This window comes from Stegodyphus dumicola, chromosome 8, assembly GCF_044657685.1.
Source record: "Stegodyphus dumicola isolate Sdum_Otavi_A_Nest chromosome 8, ASM4465768v1".
NCBI classification, from domain to species: Eukaryota; Metazoa; Arthropoda; class Arachnida; order Araneae; family Eresidae; genus Stegodyphus; species Stegodyphus dumicola.
Window position 1 is genome coordinate 155,006,979 of NC_140775.1, and position 23,776 is coordinate 155,030,754.

General features: G+C 32.6%; 1 protein-coding gene across 1 annotated transcript; it reads left to right on the top strand.

The window, feature by feature from the left end:
- Positions 1-13,220: 13,220 nt before the first annotated feature.
- Positions 13,221-23,385, top strand: LOC146996006 (uncharacterized). The gene is made up of 2 exons (XM_035358033.2): positions 13,221-13,314; positions 21,992-23,385. The coding sequence occupies exon 2, from the start codon at positions 22,013-22,015 to the stop codon at positions 23,090-23,092; it is 1,080 nt and encodes a 359-aa protein (XP_035213924.1). The 5' UTR covers positions 13,221-13,314; positions 21,992-22,012; the 3' UTR covers positions 23,093-23,385.
- Positions 23,386-23,776: the final 391 nt, after the last annotated feature.

Consider the following 23,776-nt stretch of genomic DNA (forward strand, 5'->3'; position numbering starts at 1 on the left):
TACCTGAACAGATAATTTTGTTTTCAAATCTATGGGTCGGTGTTATGTCCTGTTTAAGGTCACATTTTGAAAGCTAAGTTTTTATCTCTCATCCTAGTTCAAATTTACAAAAAGAAATATGAGCTGTCTGGTTGCAATTCTAGAATTCAAAACAAACGTGGTATTTTATTTATGTATATCACAAAAGCAACAAAATTGTTTACATCCAGTGCCTCACATTTGTTTTCGGACTCTTGAATTTTAGAAGTTTATTTGCATAGATTCTATATTAACAGCAAAACTATACATATATGTGTGTGTGTGTTTATTTATATATATTTGGTGCAGCGGATGGCAACAAAAAAGGGAGTTACATGTTATAGCTGAGTGTTATAGGAGCTACATTATATACAAAATTTCAACGTTCTACGGCTACTCGTTTTTGATTTATGAGGGATACATTCGTACGTACTATATACGGACAGACGTCTCACAAAAAAATCTCTTCTGAATCTATTTTAAATCCATTTTACAATCCGTTTTGGAAAAAAATGTAATTTATTCTTTTTGTACTACAGATGTCATGCGCAAACATCGTTCAAATGGATTCGAGAGCAGTCGAAATGGATATTTTCTTTGAAGCATGAAACCCAAAATTTTTCGCTATTACAATACTTCCTTTACTTTGTCCAAGGAAGTAAAAAGGTATTATGTTAAATTTCAAGTCTCTTAGCATATGTTTTCTTTTTTTCTCTTCCCTGTAATATTTCTTCTAAGCAGCATTCATTCCTAAGACACTATATAGAACCAAAAGTGCTTCGCCATATCAGTTCACAGAGAGCTGTTCGCACATTTTTTAGACTATTTTACATTGCTATAAAAAATCGTCTGCTTGGAAATTTTTTTAAATGTATCTATATTTTTGAAAAACATCGTTTAAGTTATCAAAAAATGCTGTGAAAGCCATGGTTTTTTGACATCTAAAGCTGTGATATTGTCAATAAGAAAAGAAAAGTCAAAGGTTAGCTTCAAGTGGAAAAATTGTTCCAATAGACGGAATGTTTCGAATGCTGCAAAGTTAAGATCTGAAAATCCGGCAAGCCAAAGAACAATTGCAAAATCTATAAAATTGATCCATTTAATTGCAAACAAAGTGATTAACGTGGATTTGAATTTAAAAAAATTATGTAATTTCCATGTAATTACAATTACATGGAAAAACATAATATTCATCGTTTTTCTACATGACATATCGCCGAACGCAGAAAGTGCTGCAGAATTCTTTATGAGAAATATTTATCCGGGCAAAAATGGAAAAATGTTACGCAGTAAATAAATCTTGAATGTATTAAAATGACTGCTACAAAAGGAAATAATTTATTATCATCAAAGAAGGAGAAAAAGATCTCAAAACAGGGTTCAAAGAATCTAAGGAAAGGTTTTCAAAGGAATTTATCATTGCTGTTTGTTTTTCATATGACAGCAAATTAAAAATAAAGAGAGTGAAGAAAAACTTTAAGATCAACTCCATATATTATCAGGAACATATCTTATGCCAAATTTTCAAATACGAAATGCCTTCTCTTTACCCAAAGTGTCATCCATCAGTAGAATTGCATCAAGACAAAGCAGCTTGCTTTGTCTTTGCAAGACAAAGCAAGCTGCTTTGTCTCGAGCAGCCACACGTAAAAATCCACTGTTAATTTCCTGGAAAAATGAAACAAGGAACGGGTATCAAGATCATATCCTTCTCTCCTACTCCTACTAAATCTCCTGATGCATCACACACGGATTTTTACACATTTGGACTTTTGAAAATCGGATTATCGAAACGTTAACCTACAACCCTCCTTGGACCTTGGAAAGCTGTTCAAGAGGAATGAGATAAAATATCTTCTTCAATACTATAAAAGCCTTTACTGTCTAGGAAATTACGGCGTATAAAGATAGGAAAGAATAAAGGTTATCAGCTGAACATTTATAATTTAAAAATTTCAGTAAACCTATTTCTGCAAATACAATGAAAATCGTCTAAAAAATGGGCGAACTGCTTCTGTATTCTAAAAAGGCTTTGGGAAACGCTCGACTAAGGGCACAAAATGCTTGCACCTATGGAATAGGAAGCCTTCATGGGGGACTTATAAGGGGAACGAAATGTCTCTTTATACACTCATGTCCAAAATTATCTTAACATACCCAAAAATGATGATATTCAATGAAATATCGAATCAATGTGATCCGTATTTGCAGGGAATGTGTGAAAACCAAGCCTAATTAGCATTATCCAATCAAAAGTAATCAAACGGTTTGTGATATGCAAATCTAGGCATTACGTCATCCAAGGGTGAATCAAGCGCTTTGCGCAAACTGAATACTTGAGTGAATTTCTGCAACATAGCGTTTGATTTCAGTGTGTAGGGACTCAAAGTGGTTTGTTATGGCTTCGAAGTATCATTTGGAAGAATCTGTAAAGTGGTGAATTATCGGCCGTTTAGAAGCAGGGCAGTCAATCATGGAAACAGCCACATGTCTGAATATTTCAAGACAGACAGTCTCTAAGCTATGGAAACAGTTTCAAAATGATGGAAGTGTTGTAAGGAGGCCTGGACAAGGTCGGAAACGAATGACAACTGCTTCTGAAGATCGGTATCTGGCATTAACTGCCCGTCGTAACAGAAAGGCTACTGCTCGCCAGTTAAGTTCAGAGCTTGCAGCTGCCACTGGAACGGTTGGATCACAGCAAACAATATACAGAAGGCTTAATGAAAAAGGCCTTTATGCCAGAAAGCCAAGGGTTGTGTTTTACTGTCTTTACAGAAAAAGAGGGATCGCTTTAATTGGTGTAAAGAACATCAAAACTTGGACTGAACATCAATGGTCCCATGTTCTCTTTACTGATGAGTCGCGGTTTAGTTTAACTGGTGATTCTAAACGTGTTTACATCTGGAGGGAGTCAGGAACACGAAATGATCCCTCGAACATTGTTGAACGTGACTGTTTCGGTAGTGGAGGTGTGATGGTATGGGGTGGAATAATGATCGATGGACGTACGCCCCTACACGTGTTCAGCAATGGATCTGTGACAGGCCAGATATATCGAGATGAGGTCTTACATCCTTATGTAAGACTTTTCAGGGGTGCATATGGACCTGACTTTTTATTTATGGATGATAATGCCCGTCCACATCGAGCAAACCTCGTTGATGAATTCCTTGAAAGTGAAGACATTAAGCGAATACCTTGGCCACCAAACTCTCCTGACCTTAACCCGATAGAGAACTTATGGGACTACCTTGGAAGAGCAATTGCACGTATACATCCTCCTCCTAGAGATGTAAATGCTCTGAAGACGGAATTGCTGGAAGAATGGAGATTAATTCCCCAAACTGTGGTTAACAGCGTTATTTCCAGCCTTAAAACACATTGTGATATGTGTGTACAAGTAAGGGGAGATCGTATTCCATATTAAATTCGTAAGACTTAATTCTTTTTCTGAATCATTCCTTTTTTTCTTAACTCTCTTTGTCACACTTTATTACCATTTTTATTGTTTCATGCTACAATTTTATATCATATGAGGTGATCTTCAATTTTTTCTTTTGCATTTATGTGTCATCATGTTATGTATGATTCCACGAAAATTCATTAAATTATAAGTCGTAGTCTCTGAGAAATCCGTGAATTTATGCATGTAAACATAATTTTGGACATGAGTGTATTCTACAGAAGATAAACCATGAAAACTTCATTTAGCCTTCCATTTCTTAAAAGGGAACAGAAACAAGGCACTGTCTTATTAACCTGAATCACTAGTCATCCATGATAATGGATGGAACACAGAAAAAAATAACTCTGCGTTCTATCCATTATCATCTAGCTTAATCGTTAGATGTACTAATATTTTTGGAAGCTATACTGATTACGAACTAATTTTTTTATTTAAAAAATACCTAATTTATGTTAAATAGTTAAAAGGAAGTGTTTACTTACAAGCGGATGCACTTCAGGAAATCTTTTGCTCAGCTTTAGAAAAATAAACAAGCATAATATTAATTTTCACTGTGAAAATTTGAAAATATAACGCTGATTTTTGTTGTTTGACTTCTAAATTAATATTTGTTCGGCGTGTTATTGTATCTTAATTAAGCATAATATTGTTAAACAGAATTGAGTGCTTACAGATGATTGTAGCCAGTAGGGAAATGACATTATTTTCTATTCAGGACAGTTTTTCTTTATCTTCTGAGTGAACTCTTGCATTTGCAGTAATTGCATTAAATGGATCAAACGTTTATTAAATACAAAACATATTTGCAATAAATCATTGAAGTAAGCTTTATTACAAGTGGCTTTCGTACGCAGGAAATATTTTACATAAAAATAAATACACATAAAATTCAAATGTACAAGTGGAACTGGGTGATTAGTTGAATGCGGCAAAGTATCTAAAAGAAGAGAGTACCATAGTGAAGAACTTTTACTCTTAAACATTCACGTTATATACGTTATCACGTTATTGTTTATGCAAGTTTTGTTACATATTCAGTAAGTTAAATTTTAAATCCCTTTCTTTTCTTTTTTTTGTTTACTTTTGTTAAATTAAAAAAAAAAGTTTTTTTTTTAAATTTTGTAAAGAATTGTTCTGACGCTTCAGCTTCTCTGAGATTGAACATTCGGCGCGCATGCAGTTTGCATTTGAGATCACTGAATTACGTGTTACGAAAATAATAGAATAATTAAAGACACTTTCGAGTCCAAAGTTTTAAAGTGTTTCCTTATCAGTTTCGCATTCACTGAATGATGTAAAACTCTCATTTAAGTGACCAGAGTAAGGACGAATCTAATTTTAGCACAAGTACAGAGTTCTCGCAGTGTTAACCTACGCAGTCAGGACTGATCTATCATCAAAATAAAAATAGCTCCTCGATACTAAAATAAAAATAGATTTTCAGTAATCTTAATTTAGTGCTGTCTAAAGTTCCAAGTTTCTTTTGATTAGTCTTATCGTAACTTGAATAATTCTGATAGACAAAACAAAGTTTTTAGATATTTCAGTGCAAAACTGGAATCTTTTAAAAATGTTACTTTCTTTCCCGATTACTCGAAAAGGTTTATTCAGTATTGAAATTTTTCTTTGATGGAGCATAAACAGCTTGCCTTCTGAACAATTTCTGCGCATGATATAAACTGTAGAGGCTTCTAATACAGATTATACATTGTAGACCCTAGCTGAAAAGACAAAGTAGCGAATTCTTGGAAGAATAGATGACTGCAGAAGAAAGCTTAAATTACCTTTTTATTTGAACTTAACAAAAAGTGCACTCGCTCGGTGCTCACAATCTACCATCACTTTTGGCTAAATAACTTAAAATAAGATGTAAAATCACAATAAAGTAAGATTGGCTACACGACTGGCTCCTTATTTATCTAAACAGCTAAATCGACTGCACACAGCAAAGCCGAACATAGAATATCAATATAATCTAAAGAGAGTGTCTAAACACCAACTATTCACGTACAAAGCTACTTCAAACATGCGGCATAAATTCAGAACTAACTCTCTTACTGCAAACTCTTAAAAGCACTGTTTAAATACTGATTCCGAACTCACTTATATTTTTATAGTACATCATTAAAATATACATTCTGGCAGAAAACGGAAATCAGATAGGAAAGGAAAGTTTCTGAAATTAAAAATAATTGATTAGAATATAATAAGGTCTTACAAAACTGGAATTGTATACATTTTCATTTTTTATCATTTGCTTATTTTTAAATAATAGTTAAGCAAAGTACGTTTATTTCTAGAGATATTTCCTATATATTCTTAAATGTTTGTAAACAGAGCCATTTATCGTTATGTTTGAGACACCAAAAGCTTTTGTACTCGCAATTATTTTTCGCATGACGCATTAGTAAAACCTCGATTATCCGAGCTAATTATAACAAAGAATGGTTTTGGATAATTGAGATTTTAAAAAACAAATTATGATAACAGTACTTTTACTCCATGAGAATAATTAAGAATTGAACTAAGCATCCATTCAAATTTTTAAATCATAGTAGTAAAGTAAAATAAAGTATCTTGAAGTTCAAAATAAGAGTTTATGCAGGTCTGTTTGACTATGTTCTGATGTTTGGTAACAACAAATGTTTGTAGATGTGGATAACAATCAGCCGCTGGCTTTTCATAACAATCCATAATAAACAAACTGAAGTACAACGTAAGCTTCTGAAGAGATAATGTAGTTTCAGCTGGTTATTCTTATTCTCCATTATCTTCATTATCAGTCTTCAGGATCCATCTTCGTCAATATTAATCACGATATTTCCAAAAATTTGAATGTCGGTCAGTACACAGAATCTAACATCAATAACTGTAAATCTTTAACCATTCTGCAAAAATTTCCAAGTCACAGTCTTTACAAAAATATCTCCTGCAGAATTTTTTTGGGACTTCTGAAGAAGACGATTCAACGGTGTCTAATCGCCATCGAAATAAATAGAGTTTATTTGAAATCTACGCCAAAATAAGGTCGTTATTTTGCTTAGTTTTATATTAAAGGCGTAATAATTTTTGATCGCAAATTTCATATCTTCTGCTACAAGTTAGGTTAGGTAATACATATTAACAAGGCTATCTAAGGAGAGGGATGTTTTCAGTGGTCAGAGTCATCGAAGTACCTTCCTTAGCTAGAGCATCGGACAATTCATTACCACTAAGGCCAAGATGTGATGAGATCCACAGCAGATGTACATCATGATGGGAAGAGAGTTTTTGCTGTAAATGCAAAATAAAGAGTGAAGTCTTATCACCAATACGATTTTGCAGGTGCTGGATAGAAATTCGACTGTCAGTCGAAATCCAGATATCTTTGTAGTCAGTGCAAGTGCATGCAACTTGAGGCCTTCCTCAATTGCCATAAGGTCAGAATGAAGAACAGAACAATGATCAGGATTTCTAATCTTAATAATAAAGGTACTAAAAGGTGATCTAATGATAACTTCCCTACCGCAATCCCTATGTTAAATTTTACTGCCCGTCAGTGGAGGAAATGGTCATTTAAAAGTTTTCGATGCAGTCTGCTAAAGATAACCTCGTAAATCCTTTTTATTTTTGTTCTTGTTGTTTTGTTTGTTTGTATAAGGGGTTAAGTCTGTGTGAAAATAGACGCCAGGAAATTCTTCGGATGGACTGATAGTAAGTTTCAATCAACTGTTGTATCTATTAAACCCCTTGAGATACGCCAAAGAAAAAGGAATGTTTCTTTTCAATCTTTGAATAGAAATCCAATCATGAAGAAATATAGAGATACAGTTATGAGTACCATAACTGTATAGTATTATTAATGTATTTTTATATTTTAGCTTTGCGTCTCAAATTCAACTGTTGCATATCACATTCAAAGCAGATTATTTCATCTAGGCAGCTGTTTCGTAAGTCAGCAATTTGACGAGCAGCACTCAGTTGAACACGCTCAAGTTTAACCAAATTGGCAGGAGAAGCACAAAAATAAATCTCCGAACCATGTTCCAAAACGGATCTTATCAGTGACATATATATAGATTCGAGAGTAGATGAATCCGTCCCCTCCCACAATCAGTACGAGGTATCTACTTAAAGCTGTTAAGCCTTTTCTTGCCCCTCAAAACCAAATTTTCAATGTGTTTATTACTCAGCAACTCCGAATCAAGAAAGTAACCCAAATACTTAGGATGTGAAATGTACAGTAAAGGCTGATCTAGCATAAGAATATCCTGATTATAATTATGTAATTTTCGATAAGTGGTAAAAAAGCTCACAAAAGATTTAGAGATATTAAATTATATTTTGTGGTGGGTGGCGAAAACTTCTACTTCAGAAAGGGTGGCATTGATATGATTTTCAATCATTCCAATAACTGGACCAGAGTTCCATAAACTTATATTCAGTCCAATATATAGTCCATTTTTCTATCTCTGGTTAATAACTGCCTGCCGAATATAATGAAGATAATAGGGGACTCATCACAGAATCCTGGCTAGTCTGTAATCTCTTGGGAAAAATTCATTAAAGTTGACAAAAAAGATCTGCTCGTCAGAATATCTTCAACCCAGGCAAGTAAGTGCCTTCCAATCAAATTTAAAAGTATCAGACAGCTTTATGATCAGCTCAAGGCATTGTTCGTTTCTTCCAGCGGGAACTCTGTACTGAAAATGCCCTCTTTATGCATTTTACGTGGGCAAGCTTGAACAATGCTCTTGGCCCTATTCTTCAGCATTTAATCTTCTCTCGTAAAAATTAGTTACTCTTTGGCAAATCAATAGATTAGCAGCAGTCTTATCATTAGGGACAACCTGCCCGTGGTCGTCATAAATGGAGTTACAAACCTCATAGAGGGCTTGTTTATTACTAAGTTTCTTTGCCAGCTTCCATAGTTTTGCATTAAGAGTTCGAGCATCAGTATCAGTACACAAGTTGCTCCAGTTTTTTCTGGTAAGTAGGGCATAGTGTCTGTTTATTTCCGCATTGATTTTTGAGAGTTCGATTTTATTCGAAGAATTAGCTGTATCCTTCAGATTATAAATTAGTTGTATTATTTTCTCCAAGACAGGCTTCAAGAGCGCAGAGTTATGCATGAAAAACGGGGTCAGTCGTTTGAAATTACCTCTTGGGATAGCTTGGATGTTTTGCAACCTGAATCACAGTTTCCTTGTAAAACAGCCATCTTATATTAAAATCTTTATGAGGTGGCTCTGTTTTTGATCGGTAAGGTTTTGAAAGAGCTCCCAGTTAGCCTTCTTAAAATTCCAGAAATTCTTAGTATTATTTATTTTCATCCTGTTTCTCTTGATTTCCACCAAAATGGGCAAGTGGTTACTTAATTAATTTAAAGATTTGTATCAAACAAACTTAGAAATAAATTAAACAGAGCCATTGAAATTCAAAAAAAATCTTCATTTGGATGATTATTTCTCGCTTTGCCCGATAATATAAATATCAGAATTCTACAGCGATGACTTGTGAGAGTACCTATACTGAATTTCTTACAATGTTCTGTGGAATGTTACACTGCAGTTGAAAACAAATATATGTGAAAACCTTTTAGAAAATCGGGGGCCTAGAGATGTATGGAGTCTATTATTTGTATTTGAAATCAAAATTAATTTCAAAGTTTAACGCTAACAAAGAGAAAAATCCAAGTTAAATAAAGCTGTGTGATACTGTGTAGTTGTGAAAAGTAGGAAAGAGGAGTCCACAACTGAAAATCCAGAGCCTTCAAACAAGGAAGTGTTCAGATAAATCTTCGAGATCAGCGTCCATCACACTCATCCTAATATTCAGTCATAATTCAAGATGAAGAAAATGCCCACATAGCAATCCTGATGTCAGTTCATTTCAAAGTATGTAAAATTCTTAATTGCAGATTCACTCCAAGAATGGCAGCGAGGGAATTTCTTATGTGATTGAACAGAATTAGTTTTAACCCATGATTCACAGAGATTTCATCTGGCTTTCATTTACTATACATAAATTTTTTTGTGTGTGTTTCATTAAGATTTTGTCTGAATTTAATTTAATTTTCTTACTTTATGAATCAAAATATATTAATTGATAAGATATTTTAAAGGTAGGATAAAATAAATTACTGCTTAGATTAAATGTATTTTAAATAGGGATGAGACAGGTTATTCGTTAAATATCCGTTTAACGGCTAAATGTCAAATATCGGGTAATAGTTGGGTATTGTGATTACCTGAACGAATAATCCAGCAAATAAAACATGTATTAAAAAAAAAGAAAAATTCCTATTTCTTAAAAATGTCAGTGTTTTAATGGCAATTTTAAAATTTTAAAATTTTATAACAAAATACCTTTAAATTAAAATCCCCACCCCCCAAAAAAGAAAGTCAAGAGAAATTTGTCGTTTTTACAACATAATAAAACCTACGAAAATATTTTCTTTGGAGATTTACACATTTAACATTTCCAGAAAACGTAAAAGTTTAGGTAAAGAAACAATAATTGTTCAAAACGTATTTGGCAAAATTCTCTTTGATCCAATGTTATTAATCACACCCGCTTTTGAGAAAAATCTCTTATTTATATACGTTTCCTGCTTCTGATGAAAGATATTTTTAAGCTGTTTCAAGCAGATTAATATTATTTGATAGTTCTAGAATATTAATATAATGAAGGTAGATGTTTGTCTTTCTATCACTGTCTAGAAAGTTATTAATTTAATTATTGTGTAGAGACATTAAGTTATTTGGAAGCAGCAGATGTGAAAAATGAGCAACACCTTCGCCGGGAATTGAACCGCGGACCTTTGGAATATGCGCCCAGCGTGCTGACCACTACACTACGAAGGCATGCTAAGAAGGCGGGAGAAATACCTTATAACTGAATAAAAATTAAGTGGTCGTTCTGGTTATACATTCTCGTACTTAAATTTTAGGCAACTTCTATAAACCAATACCGAAAAGATTTATGAAAATAATTATTGTTAATACTAATACAACCAGTAGTTTCATTACTTTAAGATTTTAAATTCTGTTAACGATGATATCGAATTTTCTTTGAGATAATTAATAAATTTAGAAATTTCTTTTTTCATTAATGAGAGTAAAAAATTTTAGCATAGTCTTGATGTAATCGAACAAAAATATTTTAAATCTTGGATTCAAAATGCATTGAACACTTTCTAAGGCTGCCTCCAACGCTGCTAGGTGATTTCGAGCTCTGGAGAGGTTGTCATTAATTGTTGCTTCTTAATTTTAGCATTACTTTCATACAACTCAATTAAAATAAATTCCATGATCTGGAGGTATATAGCCGAATATTTGGTATCTGATCGATCTGATAACATTTGAATTCTTAATTCTAAATAGCAAATGCTCCAGCAAAAGCTAGATAAGGGCAGTCTAAATGGGGAGGCACATTTTTGGGCAGGAATTTTTCATATGAAATATATTATAAATGATAGTCGAATAAAAATTCGGAATATAAAGGACTGGAACTTACTAAATTGCAGCAAAATTTATTACGGTTATCTATCTAAGGAAAGAGGTATCTCTGCGAAAGACTAAAGCTCACAGCCGAAAGGCCTAACTCTTATTCCCATCAAGAAATGGCTCCTATTATGTACCCCGCGTTAAAACACTCAGACGGAACTACCGATATTACGGTTATGAGTGTAGTAAGCATCAGATGCTGAACTGGTATTACGGTCATAAATGAAGTAATCATAAGATGCTGAATTGTCCTGCAAAGTTTAATTGAGGAAAGATTTGTTTTTATACTGGACAGAGTATTCAAACAAATTATAAAGAGATTTCAACAGCTTCATGTTCTTTTACTTCAGTGAAACTTTTGAAAGAAATGTACTAATGCCAATTAAATCAGGATCACAGTGACATACATAAGGAAGAAAGAGTTTCCCTATGAGAGAGAAATACTTCAGAGATTTGCCTCTATTATTGGTTGGGAAAATGGAATAGAGAGGACAATCACTTTTAATTTTTGCAGTTTATTCGAAAATACATTCTCCAGAAAGAAGTTTCAGCTATTATAATATTACCGCAAATTTTCCTCATAGATGCTGTATTTAAGTGGAATTTTTCTAAATAAAAGTCGGCTAAGAAGCATCCAAGATCTAAAAATGAATACCTTGCATTCAAATTATCTTACTGTACTACCAGTGGGAGATGAACAGAGTAATTTTATAAACTTCTAGAATGCCATCAATGATTTTGATAACAGAAATCAAGCAAAATAGAGTTAATGTTGAAACTAAAATTGCATTTCAAAAATAAATACAGATCTTTTAATTATTTTCTATTTATGTCGTTTTGATATTTCATAGAACGTTTTTGGTATGTACCGATATGGGTGCCAAGCGAACAGTCTCCGGCAGGAAAATCTCTAGACGCGCCACTGAGGTCTCAATTAGCCCTCATCGTTAATAATTATCTCATATAATATTTCGACAATGTTCTTCATCGTCCATAGATGGCGACACAATTAGTGGCGAAGCTTTTGTAAGTGCGCTCACGCTTAACGATTTGAGCAAGTAATCTGGACAGTAAAGTACATCTGTTGGCTGATACATGTGTTCATTGTTTTAGTAAGGCAATTTTTCTTTATTAAAGCAACGAACACATTAGTTCTTTAATATACAGGGTGTTTATAAAGTTCGGGACCCATTTTCATGTTTAATAACTCATAAAATAATAAAGGTAGATTAAAATTAATAACATAAATGGTTAGATAGACTCAAAAAGTTTCATGACCCTTGTCATTGAACTTCGACACTCTCCTCCTATAAACGTTGTCTTTTACAAATCCCCAAAGGAAAAAGTCCATAGCATTGCAATAGTTGTCAAAAGCAAAAGAGAGAAAAATGCAATTAATAAGCAGACGCTATTTAGAAAAGAACAGATATTTAGACCGGAAAATGAAATTATTTGAAATCAACCACACGCGCAGACGATATTTACAAAAGTAAAGGTATTCAAACCTGAAAAGGAAAATATATAACTTATTCCATCAATAAATGTCATAAGTTTGTTTATATCTTCATTATTTTATGAGTTATTAAACATCAAAATAATTCCGGGACTTTATAAACACCCTGTATTTCTCCACTTTTGCTAATTTGTAGTATTGAGTACGCTAACTACAAATTAGCGAAAGTTCCCAGCTCTCTTACATAAGTACACTTGATTTAAATCATTCCCTAATTATGAACAGTTTTTCCCGAAAAATTTAGAATTTAATATTAAATAGAAAATCTGCGAGCTGTAATCGAAGTAAAGTTAATGTGAGAACACTAGATGAGATGGAATGGCTTACAAAAATAGCAGTTATCTATATACCCACTAAGAATGTTTAGAATTGCGAAAAATGAAGGAAAATTAATCTTTTATTACAACAACTGGACATTGATAAAGAATAAAAGAACTTTTTTACTACGACAAAGTTTCGGTATGGAATAATGAACTACTTATTATAACCTCTTCATTTTATTTATAATTAGTATTTTCAGCTGGGAAAAAAATATGCTTTAATTTTAGGTATAAAGGAAAAGTAAAGGTAAAAATATAAAAAAAATTAATTAAACATTAATAAGGAAACAAAAAATCCTAAATATAACAAAATGCTAAAAAATGAGAATTCTTTTTTAAATAATAAATATTGCATACAGTAGATGGCGTCACATCAGTAGAATTTTCAGTAACGACGCACATTGAATAAAAATAAAGTGTGATGAAAGTCGCGATATCAAATCTTTGAAGCATTTAAAGATTTAAAATCTTTGATCAAGTCTTCGTTAGCTGATTACAATTTTAAAGGTAAAGTGTTATTTAATCATTGTATTTAAAGGTATCTTCAATTAAAATTTTCGTAATATTTATGCTAAAATTGAATCTCGATATCATTATATAAAAGAAGCGATAAAAAGTTATTTGATTTAGTTTTTATCATTTTGCTTAGTTTCGTTATTACAGTCACAACGTAGGCATGTTATATGGGTTTATAGCTTTCCAAAAGGTTTTATAGGTCACGTAGGCATGTTATATGGGTTTCTAGCTTTCCAAAAGGTTTTATAGGTCACGTAGCCTTCCATATAAAGACACAGCGGATTCAGTCACTTATGTAACCTTATGTGACAGCTGTTTATATTTACGGTCAAGTATGGAAGTATGTTGTGAAACTTGTTTTGTTTGGAAAACTGATGAGAAACATGCTAGAGTAAGGCATGTGAGGAAGCCCCATATTTTAGTGCCGTTTCCCACTTCTGTTATTTTCATTTTACTAAATAAATCATCAATTTCGTATCGAGTCCCTTGAGAATTTTGCTTTGGCTCTTTTGTTAAGAGGAAGATACCTCTTGTTCAGGACTGATGTCAGAACCGATACAGGTACCATAAAAATTGATACATGAAAGAGAAATCCAAATTTTCCTCTTACTTTTACCTTATTGCTAAGACAACAAACACACTAGACCGTAGTCGACTTCAGTACGTAGCTTTTGTACCATGTGTCTCCATCTTAGGTCTTAAGAACTAAGCTATGTAATTCTTTCTTTGAGGATACTTAAGGCAGGGATGACATATAAGATTTTAGCAAAGTGCCAGAATTAGAGTAAATTGGAATGCAAGTTTGTTCACATGCCAGTATCTTATGTTTTTATTCGAAGTACTTATAATATATTTTTTTTATTTGTGATAAATTTGTGATAAAACAAAACATAGCGACAGAGTACATTATTCATTCAATACAAAAATAATAGAATTTTAATAAATAATTGTAATTAAAATAAACTGTTCTTATGATTTGTTAGAAGTTTTTTGGTTCATATTATTGGCAAGTTTTTTTTTTAAATTTCGGGCTGGTATGTTGTAGACAACAGTTGTGATCTGCCAATCAAAATGAAAAAAGGCCAAAGTCATTCTTCTACCAAAGCCGGGAAAAGATGCCACCAAACCGGAAGGATACCGTCCGATAAGTCTACTCCCAGGACTTGGTAAGATTTTCGCACGGGTCATCTATAAAAGAATTGAACCGCATATGGATAAGCTCCCAATGGAACAATTTGGTTTCCGTAAAAATCTCTCAACGACAAAACAACTTGTTCGTCTGTGTGAATTCATTGGATCCGCTTTATTTAGGCATCAAAGTGTCGCCTTACTCATGCTAGATGTGGCGAAAGCTTTCGACCGCGTCTGGCATGAGGAGCTCATTTTCAAGCTCATCACACTTGATTTCAGTAGAGACCTCATTTTACTTATCAACTCTTTCATACGAAACCGCAAATTCTTTGTAAACTTTGGATATGAACACTCTGAGACCAAATATCTGAAGGCCGGGGTAGCTCAAGGATCTATTCTTGGCCCAATTTTGTATCTCTTTTATGTTTATGATTTACCCAATAGTGCCGATCTCAATACGTACCTCGGATGTTATGCAGATGATACCGCCCTTGCCGCGAAGTCACATAGTCAAGATCATGCACTGATTAAACTTCAAGAAAAAATTCCAGCCATAGAAGAATGGTGCGCTAAATGGAGAATTGCGATTAACGGACAAAAATCCCAATTGATAATCATCGGTAAAAAACATCCCAGAATCCCTTTGGACAGAAAAATTAATATCTTTAATGAAGAAGTGCCACTTGTTAAAAAGGCTACTTATCTTGGAATAGTTTTGAATCACAGATTTACCTGGAAAGACCATATTCACAGTATTAAATGGAAGACCTCCTATACTATCAAAAATCTCCTCCCTCTAATAGGTAAAAACTCTAGACTTGATCTCAAAAGGAAACGACACATCTATACTGCATCACCAGACCAATTTTCTGTTACGCATCACCTGCCTGGGCGACCTACACTCAAAGTGACATGAAAAAACTCCAAATTACGCAAAACAAACTTCTCAGAATAATTACCAATGCGCACTTTTATGTTTCAAATGAGACCTTACATAGAGACCTACGTATAGACAGAGTTGAAGAGTTCCTTCATAAAACTAATAGAAAATTCTTTGAAAAAGCAAAAAATTGTCCTCATATGAAACACTTCAAAGTATTTGATTACCAGATTTTTGCAGAAGACGCACGTATTCGATCGCTTGCGGCCTTCACCGCTCGAGATTCGAACTTCCCTACGTAACTTTATCACGAGTGCAACGTCGCTGTATATATGTATATAGACTTTTTTTGCCGTATTTTATTTTATACTCTTTTCTTTTTATTTGTATGTATTTTATTATTCTAATAAATTGTATTTGTTTCAGCTTATTTGTATAACTTTATTATGACATGTACCTATCATGAACAACAGAACAAGTCTGATTTTCACCCTGTCTTTGCCTCTCCTGGTTATGAACTTCGTCTGTGTGTTTTAATGGACTTGTGATGTCATGCTGTCACCCCCTCTTCGCACTACTGACGCCTCCTTTCAATCGTCATTGCTTTCTACCGTCATGCGCCCTTTGGGCCTAAGTGTCATGAGCCGGAAACATTGCGTAAAAGCAGCAATATGCCGGCAATGTCGATGATGATGATGATGATGATCTGCCAATTTGTTGCTAGACTTCGAAAGTCCGTGAGAAAAAAAGTCTCATAAGAATAAGCGAATAAGCGGAAGAAAAAAAAAAATGTTTAATAGGGCAACTGCTAATTTTTTAACTGAATCAAAGGTATCTGGCACACTGTTCCACACTTCTAGTATTGAGTTTTCAATGCAGAATTACGATTCTTTATCCTCTGATATTTGATAATAGGATTTGATATACACTCTAATTTTTCGATATGTTTTAGCATAGCTATATCTGTGTGTTCAAATACGATTACATTGCAGATCAACATTCTGTATTTCTAAATTTTCTAACACTATCCAATTAATTGAGGTTGTTATCAAATTCCGTTATGTCGAATAATTCAGGTTAATTTACAATTTTCAGCAGTCTCTCAACTCTTTTGAAATCTTTGATTCTGTTTCAAAATTGTTCTTTAATAAAACAAAAAAATTTTGAAATAGTTGAGTAGTTGACAGTAGTTTTTTTCAAAAATGGTGTTTTATCTAAAAAAAAAAAAAAAGTTCAAATTTTTAAAGATTTTTCACATTCAGTATCTGTAGAAAAATATCTAATTAACATTAAAACCATACACAACCTCAAACGCTTTTCTATGGCTTTGCAATTTTTTATTAAGTTTATTTAAATGTAATGTTATTTTCGTGAAAAGCAATAATTTTGTCAAATATTCTGTATTATACATTTTTTAAAATCATCCTTTATTTAATCAAACCATCTTAAAAAAAAAAAAAAAAAAAAAAAAAAAAAGGGCGTATTTTTTCTCGGCAATTCACAAATATTTCTAAGGATGTAGCTCGGCTTAGCCAACACATGTTATTTATTACACATTTAGCGAGTTTCATATTCGAAGTCAACATTATATAAAAGTGTTTTTAATTGCCTTTTATGCATGACACGTTCAACTATAAAATTTATGATTTGATTATTTCTTCCTGATATTTCTTTGAAATCGCTAGTTCTGAATTTTTTTACACAGCATTTGTTGGTAAATAAATGCAATGAAAGTCTGTTATTGTATGATCAACATCACAAATCTTTCTAAATTCGATTCATAAATTCAACAGTTCACTTCACAAATGTTTCCAAAGATATGGCTCGGATTAGCCAAGGCACGCTATTACACATTAAAAAAAAAAGCATTCTGATCCCCTTCAACATCATTTAAAAGCTTTTTTAAATGATGTTGTCTTTCATGCATGTCACGTGAAACTGCAAAATTTATTTTTTGATTAACTTTTCCTGACATTTCTTTGAAATCACTAGTTCTAAGTTTTGCATACGGCACTTGTTGGTGAATAATGATATGAAAGCATATTAATGGATGACGAACTTATTTTGAAATCAGTTAACAAAATCTATCTTTGGTCCAGTAATATTAAGAGTTCCATATATTGTAATGGAAGTAATTTTAAGAAATCCATTTTGAATATTTTTTATTCCTTGACTGCAACTTCAAAAACATCCTGCCGTTCTTTCTCGCATATTTGCTAATTTTGAAATTTCCTGGTATACTTCTTTCTGCTTCGCCAAATGTGAAATAATTACTAATCTGGTAAATGACTTAATGTGAGTTGTTTCATCGAGACAAATTGAGATATAGTCATAGCTACTAATATTTTTGTAAAGTTAATAAGAAATATTAGCACTCATTTTTAAAATCCTATCTTTAACAGTATTTCTACTTAGTTGTAATTCTTGAATTCTTTGAATAATCTTTTCTTTATTGTTGAAATCTTGAAACAAACTATGGGTAGCTTTTATATCAGCAATCTCTTTGAGTTCCAAAATATCGCTTGACAGATGCAGTGCAGGATTTGCGTATAGATTACACAAGCAATAGCTTAGGGCCCCCGCTTTCTTAGCCAACCCCAAACCCTCTAGGTGTCCGAAAATAATATTTGGCACTGACATGTAATATCGAGAACTACTCACTATATCTCAAGTAGCTTACGATCTTATCAATTGTAAATCCTGCCGTGGATATATGACGTTCAGCATACAATAATTTCGAACACCGCAATGGCTATATATCTCCATGTTTAATAAAGCCGTATTCAAGAGTTCAAGCAGTTACAAAGTTCCGTACTTATTGCACGTTCTGCATTTTAATCGAGCGAATATTAAATTTTTAGCCAAAAAGGGCTATTAGTCTCGAAATGCGATTTTACGTTGTTTCTGTTCAAGTCGCTCATTCAAATCTGTTACTATTCGGCAAAATGTAAGATATTTTTTATCGTCCAAATATAATCTGTCTGCTACTGATGAACGAACTATGCTATTTAAAAGCAAAATAGATGCCTTTCTTAAGAATATTATTTCTTTGTTTTTGAGACAGATTCGGTTAAATATAAATACGCTTAATTCATGATAAAGCTAATTAACAGCATTAAATATTTAAAAAAAGTTACGTTATATATTTTTTTTTCCTTAGTCCAAGAGGTTATTAGTCTCGAAACACGATTTTGCGTCGTTTAACTTTTTACTACTGTTGCCATTCGTCAAAATGTAAGACTTTTTTTTTTTTTTTTTTTTTTTAGCCCAAAGGGGCAATTTTCCCAGAAGAGCTATCAATTTTGTTTCGGCATTTTGCGTCGTCTACTATAAAACGGCGTTTTACTTTTCAAATTGTTGCCACCAAATGTTAGAGCCCTGCATTATATTTAAAGAAATTAAACAATGAAGAACCTGCATGAATATACCTGCATTTGATTAAGAAACTCAATGATTTCAAAGCGAGCAATGGCAACACTGTAAGGGGGGGACAAAAAGACATTTTTATCTCCAGCGCGCGAGACTGTGTATCGGAAATTCCAAAGATATGCTCTTTTAAATGTTTTGTGATATTACTGTTGAATTTTATGGTTTAAGCGCGAAGAACATGATATTTACTAAATAAAGGTAAAACACAAAATGTTAAAAAAGTGCCCCTTTGGGCATAATATAAAATCTGAAAGATTTAAGATTTTTTTGTTTATTTTATAATAATTTGATCCTATTAGCAGCATTGTCTTTCAAATTTAATCTGTCTGTTATTGATTAACAGATTAGGTCTTTAAACACAATACATGTGTTCTTAAGAATATTACTTTTTGTTCTTTTTTAATTTGATTGATTTAAATAAAAATGTATTTTATTTCATGTTGTATCTAATTAAACTTATTAAATATCTTTTAAGAATTTCGTTATAGATTTTTTCATTTTACAAATATTAAGAAAATATTTAGCGTTCCCATGTTATTATCAATGCATTTTCATCTGGTAGCCTGTAAAAATGATTCTCTTTTACACCTGGGCAATCTCAGTTGATAATCTATACTAATAAACAATGTTAAACTTTAAAAGAACCTTTTTGGGCAACCGTTAAAATCTGAACCCTTTCAGATTATTTCCTGCGTATGTTTTTCTTTAATATTTAAATTCAAACACAGACTTTATAGTATGCATTAGTAAAATTCCATTTCAGCACATACACAGTGCCCTAAATAAACAAAACATAACATAGCTGCAGCAGCCTGAATAGAAATAGTGTTATATAATGTTTCCAGATCTACTAAACCCAGCTTCGTACAGATTTGGCAAAAACCCGAAGTGAGTAAATATGCTACTCAATGAAATTTATGCTACTAAATCACCATAACATCATTTCGTGACAGAAAAAGAATATTAACCGAATTACTTTTTTTGTTTATTTGGCATTTTTTTATTGATATTTTTAATTTTTTTGGCATTTTGCGGAAAATGCAGGGAAGTACCATGTAATTGTCATCTCTGCTTTAAGGCTATATTTACGTACACTGGTTATCATTAAGGAAAAATCCCAAAAATGACAATCACTTGAAAATTTACATGTAGAATTTAATGAAACTGAACCATGGTATGTTGGAACTATATGTTGTATATAGTAAGGTATAAAATTACATGAAAAGAAATTATAGTGTTAAAGAAATTAGGATATGTATAAAATGAAGAAATCACCTGTGTCAGTTTGGTATAGGAAAATTACCTTCATTATGGAGTTTGATCTCCCCTAGACGCAATACAACATATTCAGCGATGTATGATGCTGTTAATTATACGATCCATCAGTTCATAGGAAGTGAGAGCCATTGTTCTTGAAAAGCAACTGCAAGCGTGTCAGAGAGGATTGAAAGCAGCTGTATGTCTTCCTAAAGCATCCGAAGCATGCTTGATAGGATTCAGGTATTTGCGATCAAGCTGCCCACTCCATGCGCTGAATTGTTTACTGATGAAGATAATCCTCCACTATGCGAGCCCTGTGTGGTCTAGCGTTGTCGTTCTGTAGCAGGAAATCATGATCTATTGACCCGGCATAAGAGGGCATATAAACGTCAAAGATGTCATGTCTATAGGCCTGAGCATTCATGGTTCCACATGGAAAGACATGGAAGTCTGTACGTCTTCTTATAGAGATACCACCCAAAACACAGACACTGCCTCTTCCGTATGCATCTCTTTCACGGATATTTGGTGGTTGATAATGGGTTCTATTTCGTCTCCAAATCAAATATCATCTACTATCGCTTTGGAGGACAAACCTGAACTCATCCGTAAAGAGAACAACCCTCCACTAATCAGCGGTTCAGTGGATATGTTGATGTGACCACCTCAAACGTTTGTTTCTATGATATAACGTGAGCGGCACACAAATGGCTGGTCCCCCTCGCGTACATCCCATTCATTGATCACGACCAGAAAAGGTGCACCGTTCGTTCTTCCAAATAAATTTAGCAAAGTGCGTAAAGCACGTTTGTCATTATTATCGCTTATAACAAACATGCCAAATTTCAAAACGTATATAAATGCACGTATATCTTTTGACATTTTGAATAAAATCTGTAATTTTTTGCCTGGTAATACATCTATCTGCTTTAAGGTGATGGAAAAATTTTATAGGTTATAATTCAAAACATTTTTCGAAAAATTTATAAAAATAAAATAAAAAGTATAAATTTAAAAAATAAATCGGAAAATATCTGCGAATTTTATTGAATTCAAATTTCAAACTGTGAAAGTACGTTTAATAAAAAAGAGATATTAATAAATATATATCAAATTGGAGGAGCTAAAATTTTGAGGGCTAATTTTTTAAAAACAACTCGTGCGACTTTTACAAAATTCATTTTACCATAATTTGAGTCGTAGAATTGAAATATGGAAAAAAAATGTATGTTATTTTAGACAAAATAGAATTTTATGTCAGAATACCTATGTTAGAACAACACAGTTTATAAATATAATAAATAACTTAAGTCGCGCTTTCGAAGCATGAAAAACACAAATTAAATTTCGTCAATCGTCCAGTAGAACGAGAGATATAGAATTGTCCCCCCCCTTTTTACTGTGAAAAGTGTACGTAAACATTTTGTTTTTCCTGTGATGTAAACAGTTTTTGTAAATTCATTTCATAGTTTTTAATGTTAACAAACTAAATAATTATTGTCTATTCTTTTCGTAATTCAAAATCTTTCGTTTATATTGAATTTCTAAATATATTTCTTTCTTTGCTCATAGCATGAATGTAATTATTTTTACCAGCCCACTGTGAATACATAATCAAAATTATTTTATAGACAACGTACTTCAGTTGCATTCATACTATAACCTTTTGATATTATGCTATGAAATTATTATCTAAGGAATGCTTGTTGTCACATTTATTAGAAACCAATTTTGTATGGATTTGGAATTTTGAAACCCATCGTTTTTCATTATCGTGCAATTCAAAGCTCCAAATCAAAGCTTAAAACTATATAGTTCTTCTCTAATAATATCTCTAATAATCTCTAATAATATGGTTTTGAATGACAGAAATATATACTACAGAAATATATGCTACAAATATATGCAACAGAATTATCTTTCTAATGAATATATGTGTCTTATTTTATCTATTTTTTTCTTCCATAGGTTCTTGAACAAGCACCGGCAATGCCTAAAATTTCTATCCGTAATGCTGACATCTCAGATATTCCAGGTATCCTTGAGTTAGTTCGAATCATTGGTCGTTATGTAAGCTTTGAGGATGAACTTTTTTCCTGGATGGCATTAGACCCTCAAGCTGTAGTTATTGCCGAGAGCAGCCAACCTAAACAGATTGTTGGTGCATGTTCAGGTATGGCCTATGGACCAGGTCGTGGTTTTATGGGACTTTACATGGTGAGAGAAGAATACAGAGGTCTCGGAATCGGGTCACAGTTATGGAATAAAGCCATGAAACATTTAGAAGGACGTAATATCGGCGTTCGAGGCAAAGAATTTATGTTCAGTGAGTATAGAGATAAACGTGGATTCGTCCATCAACCGAACTATGTCATGTGCTTCTACAAATGTTCTGAAAGTTCGCTAGTTTTACCAAAACTGAATATTGATGGACTTGGAATCGTTTCATTGACAGGTAAGGGAGTGTGGCCAAGAAAACCTGAACTGATGGCAAATATTCAGGATGTGAAAAGTAGTCTTGCACAAAACACAAGTGAGTATGCTTTGAAAGACATGACAATTTCTTATCTAGACACAGTTGAAAATATAATAGTTCAAGAATGGAAAGATACCACGAAATATAGAACATCCGTTGAAAATTTACTAACTGAAGTGGTAAATTATGACAGATTGTTACATGGCTATGATAGGTCTTTTATAGTTGCACAGACTCTATCCTGGCGTTCCTGCAAAACGAAAATCGCAATAATTAATGAAAAAGTCGTAGGTTACATATGTTTAAGACCAACGGTTGTAGGATTTTGGATGATTTCTCCATTCTATGCTGACTCAGAAGATATTGCAGAATTATTATTAGTTTCTTTACTGTCCGATGTGAACTTTTCGGAAATAACTGACGGAATTCAAATTCGAGTTCCTGATAAAAATCCTTACTGCCTGAAGCTTATTCAAAAATATGGATTTCGGGACCAAAACCTTCGAATTTCTACGGGGTATAACAAATCCTGTATCGATATTGATGTCTCAAGATTTTATTCCTTCCATTCTACAATATTTTGCACTGAATGATTTTAAATCGCGCCAGACTCCTTTTACATCAAATGACAATATATGCTATTTTTCTTTAAAAATTTTTTAAAGACAGTTATAAAATTTATAAAATACTTGTTGGTAAAAGTTTCTTTAATTGCTTATCGTGAAAAAAGTATTTTTGTATAAGATTGTTATAAATTCTTGTGCAGATTTGAAAAATAACAGTTTTATTTCTATGCGCGATTAAATCTGTTTGTCAGGATTAGGTAGGACTAGTATTCATGTAGTTTATTGAAAATGAGAGTAAATATACAATTTATTAAATTTTAGTTATTCGTTATTTTTTCATTAATATATTAATTTATTCGGTACTTTTTTTTTAGAATTATAATCGAAGTTTTCCAGTGGATGGTAAATTAAATACTGAGCAATACATTTGAAAATCTTTCATCGTTGATTGAACTTTTTACAGTGGAGTTGTTCATCTAATTAATTATGAAAGTTTTTGTTTGTATTCATCCAATTATTATAATTCCAAATTTTTTTCGGATTTCAAATAATGGGGTTTAATTTGGATGTCGTCAATGTTACAGTACACATAAAAAAAAAGCTAATTATGAAAATTTCGTTTTCACATTATACTTGTAAAGTTTAAAACTATTAACAGTTTAAGTGACTAAATATTTGTAAGTAGTTAATGTTTTAAAGGAACAGAGGACT

Excerpts from the sequence above, each read along its gene's own strand:
- LOC146996006 (XM_035358033.2), top strand. The coding sequence starts at position 22,013 with ATGCCTAAAATTTCTATCCGTAATGCTGACATCTCAGATATTCCAGGT.